This window comes from Muscardinus avellanarius, assembly GCF_963383645.1.
Source record: "Muscardinus avellanarius genome assembly, chromosome: 17".
Lineage (NCBI taxonomy): Eukaryota > Metazoa > Chordata > Mammalia > Rodentia > Gliridae > Muscardinus > Muscardinus avellanarius.
In genome coordinates this window covers 63,848,421-63,857,771 of record NC_137803.1, presented here as the reverse complement: position 1 = coordinate 63,857,771, position 9,351 = coordinate 63,848,421, and the positions used below count along the sequence as shown (strand labels likewise).

The window sequence follows — 9,351 nt, the reverse complement described above, 5'->3', positions numbered from 1 at the left end:
CTTGGGAGGGTCGGGTGCAATAGTCTAGGGCTGTGAAAATCTGGAAACTGGCTGGGATCCTAGGGGGTTTTTCTAGGTTCCAGGGGACGTTTTGGAGGAACCGAGTCCCAGGACAACAGGCATAAAAAGCAAAACAGTCGTAGGAGCAAAGTCCGGCGCGATGGTGCACACCTGTGATCCCAGGACTTGGGAGGCTGAGACAGGGGGAGTGCAGGTTTGAGGCCAGCGGCAGCTGTTTAGAGACCTCGTTTCAAAATACAGAAGGTCTGGGCGGGCTCAGAGGTAACCCGGTCCCCCGCGTCGTCCTCTGGTGGGCTGCGCGCACGCTGCTGTGTTGTTTTATTTTCGGTACACTCTTAACCTCTTTGGATGGTGAAAAACCTGTCTTACAGTCGACCCACGGCCCCGAAGAGGAGGCGTTTTCCTCGGCAATGAACTCCTCCTTCCCCACGCGGTTCTGGGAGCCAGGCCGCAACGCCTCGGAGGCCGGCCTGCCGGGGCCCAGGAACGCGTCTGCGGCCTGCGAGGGCATGGGCGTGGCGGTGGAAGTGTTCCTGGCGCTGGGCCTCCTCAGCCTGCTGGAGAACGTCCTGGTCATCGGTGCCATCGCGCGCAACAAGAACCTGCAGTCTCCCATGTACTTCTTCGTGTGCAGCCTGGCGGTGGCCGACATGCTGGTGAGCCTGTCCAACGCCTGGGAGACCCTCACCATCTACCTGATCCGCAGCCGCCGCCTGGTGCTGGCCGACGCCTTCGTGCGCCACATCGACAACGTGTTTGACTCCATGATCTGCGTCTCCGTGGTGGCCTCCATGTGCAGCCTGGTGGCCATCGCGGTGGACAGGTACGTTACCATCTTCTACGCGCTGCGCTACCACCACATCATGACGGCGCGGCGCTCGGGGGCTGCCATCGCCGGCGTCTGGACCTTCTGCACGGGCTGCGGCATCGCCTTCATCGTCTACTCCGAGTCCACCTACACGGTGGTCTGCCTCATCGCCATGTTCTTCACGCTGCTGGTCCTCATGGTGTCGCTGTACCTGCACATGTTCCTGCTGGCGCGCAGCCACGTGCAGCGCATCGCCGCGGCGCCCGGGCCCCGCGCGCCCGCCCCGCGCAGCAGCATGAGGGGCGCCGTCACGCTCACCATGCTGCTGGGCGTCTTCGTGGTGTGCTGGGCGCCCTTCTTCCTGCACCTCATCCTCATGATCTCGTGCCCGCAGAACGTCTACTGCGCCTGCTTCATGTCGCACTTCAACCTGTACCTCATCCTCATCATGTGCAACTCGGTCATCGACCCGCTCATCTACGCCTTCCGCAGCCCCGAAATGCGCAAGACCTTCAAGGAGATCGTCTGCTGCCGGGGCCTGCGCGGGGCCTGCCGGCCGCCCAGCACATGCTAGGGGCTCGGGCTCGAGGAGGACCGGGAACCCCAGCCCTGCACAGCCCCTTGGTCTCCTTGACAGCTTACACTTGTCCTTAAGGTGTACTCCTCAGCCGGGAGCGGTGGTGCACGCTCGAGAGGCTGACAGAGGAGGATTACGGGTTTGAGGCCAGCCTCAGCCATTTAGCAAGATCCTGTTTCAAAAAACAAACAACAGCAAATTGTGTGTGAGTGTGTGTGTGTGTGTGTGTGTGTGTGTGTGTGAGTGTGTGTACCCAGTCACATATATAAGACTGAGGGTGTAGCTCAGAGATAGAACACCTGGGTCCAATCTCCAGCACAAAAACAAACCTCAGCAGGCCCCGAGTGCATTCCGTGCTTTCTCTCCCAGCGCAGCTCTGCGCCTGTCCTCCGGTGGCTACCGCTGTGTCAGCCCTCCGTGCTGGCCTCACACTGGGGACCGCCCGCGGCATCTCCCACTCTCCTCCTCCTGCCTCCCTGCTCCGCCTCCCCCTTCTGGGGCCCATCCATCCTCTGTCTACTGGCTGTGTCCCGAGTGTGAGTGGAAACCCTCAAGAACAGGTGTCGCTGAAAGGAAACCTGTGACCCGCACCGCAGCCACTGCCATCCGCCCAGCGCCAGGCAGGTCCCGTGTCCGGCTCTGTGCACAGAGGAGGGAGGTGTGACTTCCTGGGAAGGATACGTGGATTCCTGTTGAAACGCCTCTGTGCTCCTCTTCCCTGAACTGCCGGGTCCGTGGCTTGCCTTCCTCACTCTCTGAAGATGGTGTTTCCCTTTGCTCCGGTCATGGCTTCTCACTGACCCAGACACAAAACTGTGCCACCAGCTGGCCTCGTGTGTTGGCAGCATCTCCAGGCTCTTCCTGGCTGTCTTATTCCGACTTGGTCCAGGCTTCCCACCAGAGTTGGGGTGCGCCGGGGCCCTCCCCCCACCTGCTGATGCCCGCCCCCGTGGCGAAGCTCTTTTTAGCGTCACAGACAGACCAGGGCTGTCTAGGTCTGAAGCCTTGAGGCTGTCCGCTTCCAGCATCTTGTCTGGCTCCAGCGGAACAGAAGGCCAGGGGCCAACCTGCTACCCAGAGGCCATCCTTCCCGGCCCAGGATGGACGCGGCGCCGAGCACCGTGGCCTTGAACCGCTCGGGTTGTGTGTCAAGCGCTGACTTCCTGGGCGGTCAGGATAATGCAGGAAGAGCTTCCTGCACCATAAGGACTTCCTCTTATGTGTTTATTTATTTTTGCAGTGCTTACGCACACGCTAGGCAGGTACCCCATTGCTGAGCTACACGTCCAGGCCCCTTCTTTTTTTTCTAAAGAAATTACCCAGATGGGACAAAAACTAAGGGAAGGTGCTAGAGTCGGGAGTCAGACAGCGGCCTGGCCGCAGCGGGCCTGCTGTGGGCCTCGTCTGAAGGACGGTGGGTGGCTAACATTCCCCATCCTAGTCCCTCTGTCTGTGTCTGTCTGTCTCTGTACTGGGGATTAAACCCAGGCCTGTTTTGCCTCTGAGATAGACCCTCTAGCCCTATTTCATATTTTATTTTGAAACAGGGTCACAGTAAGTCACCATGCCGGCCTTGAGCCTGCCATCTTCCTGCTTCAGCCTCCCAGGTACGGGGATCACAGGTATGCTCCACCATGCCCGGCTCATGTCTTGTTTCTCTTAATAGCTTCTTGGTGTTGGTATTTTCTCTTTGATTTGGACCTACATCTAGACTGCTCCCAGTGAAAATGTAAACAATGGAATCTGTAAGCAAAGCAGTGGGGCACTGGGTCACAGAACAAGGAGCTGCTGGTGTAAAGAGGGGCCTTCCTATGAAGCCTTCTGGGCAGAGAAACTTCCTGGGTGCAGACCCATAAGTGACTTACGGACATAACCCTTCCGCTTTGGGAGCATGGATTCTCAAAAGAATGATGTTGCACCTACAGGAAAGTGCAGAAGACTCCAGATCTTTGGAAACTGGAAAATTAGCAAGCTGAAGGCACTGAATTTTGAAGGGGCAGCCGGCCCTTTTTGTTTTGTTTTGTTTCTTTGTGCTGAAGATTCATGTGTGAAACCATGAACAGGAAGTCAGCGACCACGGTGTGGTCACCGTGGGAAACCATAGCCGGGGTCCTGCAGCTGTGTTGCGGGAATCTGGGCTCTGAGAGCCTCTCTTGTCTGGCACAGAGACCCTCACCGATGCTTGTTACCGCGGCTGGACCAAACCTGTGGCGCTTGCGGTTTACGTCGGCCCCTCTGGGGCCTGGACTCCTTAGGCTAGCTCTCCGCTCTGAGGCCTATGCCTCGCCACAACGCCTGGGCGTGTACACAGAGGTCTTCAAGGAAATGCTGAAATGCCGGCTTAATCTCTGTGAATGTCCACCATAGCCCCTGTATTCAGATGTGTCGTCAGTTGGAAGGAACGCTTGTGTGTAGTGACTTGGTAAATATCTGTAAATGAGCCAACGCTGGAACCCACCGCAAAGGCCCCCGGGACTCCCCCAAAATACACGTGACTATCAAATATTATACAGTATTTTACTGTTGACTTTCCATTTCTGTGGGAAATTTATTTGGTGTTAAAACTATATGTTCAAGGAAATGGTAATAAATGAAAAGATACACTAATTTAAAATCTGCTGGTGAAAGCATTTTTTTTTTTCCCTTTGGAGGTACTGGGGATGAAACTCAGGGTCATTCTACCTCTGAACTACTGCCAGAACCCTATTTTTTATTCTTTATTTTGAAACAGGGTCTCGCTAAGTTGGGGAGGGCCTCACTAAGCAGCTGAGACTGGCCTCGAACCCGGGTCCTCCTGTCTCAGCCTAGCAAGTACTGGAATTACAAGTGTGTGCCACCACGCCCAGCTAACAACAGCATATTTAAAAAATAAAAGGGAAGCTGGGCATGGGGTTGCACATCTGTAATTCCAGTACTTGGGAGGCCGAGACAGGAGGATCACAGGTTCAAGGCCAGCCTCAGCAACTTACAAGACCCTCAACAACTTCATGAGACTAAGTAAAAATTTAAAAAATGAAAAGGGCCGGGGGTGTAGCTCAGAGGTAGAATGTCCCTGAGTTCAATCCCCAGTACCCAGGACCCCCTTAAAAAGTAAATATGTAATCCAATGGAAAGATCAGACCGCCAAATTGAACTGGTCACTCAGAGGGTTCTGTTCTTTCTGGCAACTTGCCGGCAACTGCTGCAGAATAAGAAGACGCGCTTGACAAAACGCGACTGGGCGTACTTGACGACACGCTTGCCAGTCCTCTGTCTCCGCCGCCCAAGGGCTTGGATTACGACACGCGCCGCCATGCCCAACTTCCACGGGTTTATTTATTTTAAAGCATGCTAAATATTCATAGCATTTCCCATCTTGACAAATTTGAAGTGTTCAGTTTGTTCATATTAACCGGGTAAGTGTCATTATCCCAGATGGGCAACAAATCTACTACTTATGGTAATTTTTGAAATGTGTCGGACTTCCTGGAGCTCTGTTCTTTTGAGAAAAGTAATATGTAGATGTTTAGAGCATTTGAATATATATATTTAATATATATATATATTAGATCATGGTTTATGATTTGTTTTCTCTGTAGAACCGAGGACTGATCTCAGGATGAACGGAGGATTCAACTTCTGAGCTATATTCCTAGCCATATTTTATTCTTTTTAGTTTGAAATAGGGTCTGGCTAAGTTGGTGAGGGTCTCCCTAACTTGCTAAGGTTGGCCTTGAATCCGTGATTCTCCCGTTTCAGCCTCCCAAGGACTGGGATTACAGGCGTGCACCCCTGCACTCAGTTTCAGCTTATTTTATCAGCCCTGTATCAATTCTGTTGAAATACTCACGGAGTTGAAAACCTAGGGTTCGGGGCTGAGGGCCCGGCACCCCGTTACCGTCTGGGTTCCCGTCTGCCCGTCGCAGGCAGCCGGTTCTTGGCGCATGGCTTCTGCTAGCGTCTCCTGACGAGCCGCCAGTAACCAGCCTATCCGCACTCCTGACCTGCGAATGCTCAGCCAGAGCCGATGAGATTTGGCAGGTCTGGGGCCGGAGCTAATATTTTGCATTTTATGTGCGTTTTGGGTGCATTCTAACCTCGCATCATAACGTAAGCCAAAGATGACACACGCGCACACGGCTCCTGGTGTCCTCGTCCTAACCAGCGCTGGGCTATCATAGTGAGGGAATCGGCAACCTCGGCAGCGTTGACTAGATCGAGCTTGTCGCTCAAAAGTGGCCGAAGTCAGCTCGGCGGGGAAGGACGGCAGCCCCGGGACGGGCTCGCGGGCGTCAGCATCCTCAGGCGGTCGGGAGTGCGCGCGCCGGGCACAGAAGATTCCCTGGAACCGCGGCACGTGGGAAGAAGGCACGCGCGGCCTTTGGGCTTGAGCCGCAGCCAGAGGACATTTCAAGCCCTAACAATATCCTCACCCACAAAATGGAGACGATACCGGCTCCTGTCCTGGGGTAGCTGGCACGGCCCAGCGTCTCTCAGTGTGATGGAGGCCTTGCTTGGCCCTGCTGCCGGATGCAGTCTACTAAGCAGAACACAGCAGGAGGCAAGCGTCATTACAGATGCGGGCAGCCGTGCGCACCTACATGGGCTAGAAGTACCGAGTAGAGCTGGGCCTGGTGGTGTACCCTGTAACCTCAGTACTTGGGAGGCTAGGACTGGAGGTGGCAGGCTCAAGGCCAGCCTCAGCAATTTAGTGAGACTCTGTTTCAAAGGAAAAAATAAAAAGGACCGGGGAATGTAACTTAGAGGTAACATGTCCAGTACCACACACACACACACACACACACACACACACACACACACACACACAAAATGGAGGAAGGAAGGAGGAAAGAGAAGAGAAAAAAGAAAGAATGGTAGTGATACCATGCAGGAGCCCATCCCTCCCCTCTGAGGCGTGGCACCCAGGGCCCCCCGTGCCCAGGACAGTGGGCGGCTCTGCTCGTGGCCGACGCTGGCCCTTCCCTTCTGGTGTTCTGTACCACCGTCCCGCCTGCGTCTCTGACTCACCCCACCTGCACCGCTTCCTGCCTATCCCGAGCCCACCTGTGAAGCCCTGGGGCTCTCGCAGAGTCCCGCGGCAGAATTCAGGGCCTTTATACACCACCCTCCAACATCACTTGCTCGTTCTCTCCGCACAGGGCAGTGGACTGGTGAAGCCCTTCTCCACACCACCCCGCAGACCTCGCCTTAGGATGCGCACGCGCATACACACACGCTCCCGTCGGTTGCTGATGACATGAAGCAGATCACAGTGGACAGAAAGAGCCTTACGCCACCGGCTGCCCAAACCCCTTGCCAACCTGGCTCTGCTACCCCGCGCCAACTTTCTCCTCTTCTTTTCTTTCTTGTTTCTTTTTTCTCTTGGTACCGGGTATTGAAACTCGAGTATTTTGAACATCCTGCCTCTGAGCCACAACCCTAGCCAGTTTTGGCTTATTTTGAAACTGTCTCACTAAGTTGCTGAGGGTCATGCTAAATCGCTGAGGCTGGCCTCAAACCTCCAATCTGCCTGTCTCCGCCTCCCAAGTACTGTACTACAGGCGTGTGCCGCCATATCTCGCTAACTTTATCTTCAAAAGGGGTGTTAAATGTCGCCCATTGGCGCTGCCTGGGGATTTGCCACGTAGCCATCGTCCACTGGGAGATGGGATTCGCGTGGCGCTAACCTGTGCTCTCAGTGATCAGAAACGAGGGAATGCCATTCTACTTGTGTTCAACTTAGAAAGGCCCATCCTGGCCGGGCGTGGTGGCGCGCACTTGTAATCCCTGCCCTTGGGAGGCGGAGACAGGAGGATCGCGCAGGTTCGAGGCCAGCCGCGCTGGCTTAAGAGACCCTGTTTCCAAATTTAAAAGTAAAAAAAAAAAAAAAAATGAGTCTGGGAGTGTAGCCCGGAGGTAGAAGAGCTTCCAACGAACCCCAGTACCACCAAAAAGAAAGAAAGAAAGAAAAAAAGACCCATCCTGTAGGCAGCAGCGACTACAAAGGAGGTGAACTCGCTGTGAGCTGGTGTCAAGGTGAGCAAAGGGAGACGTTACAGCAGAGAGTGCTGCTGTGGGGCCACAGCACCGCAGGCGTCTAACGAAAGAGAACTGAGATGCGGATGCACGGTCAGCACTGCCCGGAGCCTGCGTCCTGCCCGTCCTTCCCTGGAGGCTTTTTTGTGATATTTTTTTCATCTCCTCTGTGAGGTGATGGGCTAAGACACTTGGTACGGGGTATACTAGAGTTAGAGTGGGCGCCCTGCCGCACTTCCCCTGAGTTCGGGTGGGCGCCCTGCCGCACTTCCCCTGGCCTCGCTCCTGAGGTGGGTGGCTCTCAGAGAGACACGCCCTGTGTATTTCCATAGATGTTCTCTATTCTCTACAAAACTCTCCCAGGACTGAGAAGTGCAGCCAGTTCACTGGTTACATCCTCTTCTGTGAGACTCCTTACACGGCGCATTTGTTGATAGGTGTGCGGAACACAGGGACTTGGCAAAAGACATGAGAGTCTTGGCTGTTGTTTATAGAGTTCATGAATCAAACCATAAATGTGGATTCATCTTCTAGACTGGAGCAACTGAAATATATCTATCTTCGTTTGGCTGGGAAAATCTATTTATCAATCAACCAGTGTCTCAGGTGGCACTCTCTCTGATGTGACTCAAGAAACCTGACAACCACAACCCAGAGGAAGAGTGACTTGCTCATGGTCCTGGAGATTTCAGAGGGTCAGCTCATATTGGCCAGATCAGGCAGCAGGGGGAGCCGAACGCAGACAAGGTCAGGGGTTAGGGACATTCCTGCCTGCAAGGCCACACCTACCTCCTCTAGCCGCACCCTATCTGCCTTTGTTGCTACCCAGAGAACCCATCAATCCATCAATAGATTTATCTGCTGATGAGATTAGAGTCAAGTATATCACCTCTGAATGCTGCAGGAGTGTAGTGAGATCCTGTCTGTTTTTCCCCCGACATTGTACCAGGATTTGGCAAAATCACAACTGCCTAGGGATTTTTCTCTATGTCAGTGTGTGGAGGTCGACAGCTATGTTCTCAGGAGGACTCACAAACAGACTTGACTGACTTCTTACAGCTATGAGCTTGCAGTGCCCACGAGTCTTCTACGGAACATCCCCACGTCCTCAGAGGAAAGGCGGATGATTTGGGGCCTGGTCTGACTTCAGAAGAAATTCCTCTCTCGTCTGAAATAACAAAAAAAAATTCAAAATTTCTCCAGACCTGGGACTAAGCAATAATTAGGGGTTTCCTTGGGTTCATGGGATATTTTAAGTCTTGGGGTCCCATTTTTTTTGCTGGCCTCTCCCTGGGATGAACTTGCAAGCACATCTGCCCCAGAGCCTTTTCCCCGGAGAGACAGCCCGAAGCTTGTCCTCAGCCAGCTGAAACCGCGCTATGCAACCTCCAGCCACAGGAGTCCCGGGAGCTACCACACCTTCGCCGTGCTCATTCATGACAGCGGCGAGCAGGCTTTCTGGGCTGTTACACAACTCCCAAATGTAGGACCTATTACTCGTTTTAGCCTGCAATCAGATCTAGCGGCTAGAGCGTGTCCAAACTGTCTCGGAGCCATAGCAGAGGCCGCCAAATCGGTAGCAGTCTCATCTGCACCAGTATTAGGAAATGAGCTATGCATCCGGGCTCTCTGCTGAAAGTTCGCTGAATTTGGATTGGCTCCAACATTTTAGGTGAGCATAGATTATTTGGAGCCCTTTTTCTCTCATCTCCCAAGCGCCATGTCAGATGTTGTACTCTACACGCCCTGCTACCTTGTTACCCTCGCCTGACTACGGAGAGGACCCGCGGTGTGAATGTGTACCCAGGCAGAGAATCCTCGCGCGATCGTCACTGGCCCCCTAGACGGTCCTGAGCTAACACCGTCGTTGGATGGGTCTTATGCCCCCCAAAGGAGAAGGAATGCCTAGCTCGGGTTCAGTTTATGACTC

General features: G+C 54.0%; 1 protein-coding gene across 1 annotated transcript; it reads left to right on the top strand.

Moving 5' to 3' along the window:
• Positions 1-530: 530 nt before the first annotated feature.
• Positions 531-1,403, top strand: MC5R (melanocortin 5 receptor; the record flags this gene model as incomplete). The annotated part of the gene is made up of 1 exon (XM_080714737.1): positions 531-1,403. The coding sequence occupies one exon, from the start codon at positions 531-533 to the stop codon at positions 1,401-1,403; it is 873 nt and encodes a 290-aa protein (XP_080570863.1).
• Positions 1,404-9,351: the final 7,948 nt, after the last annotated feature.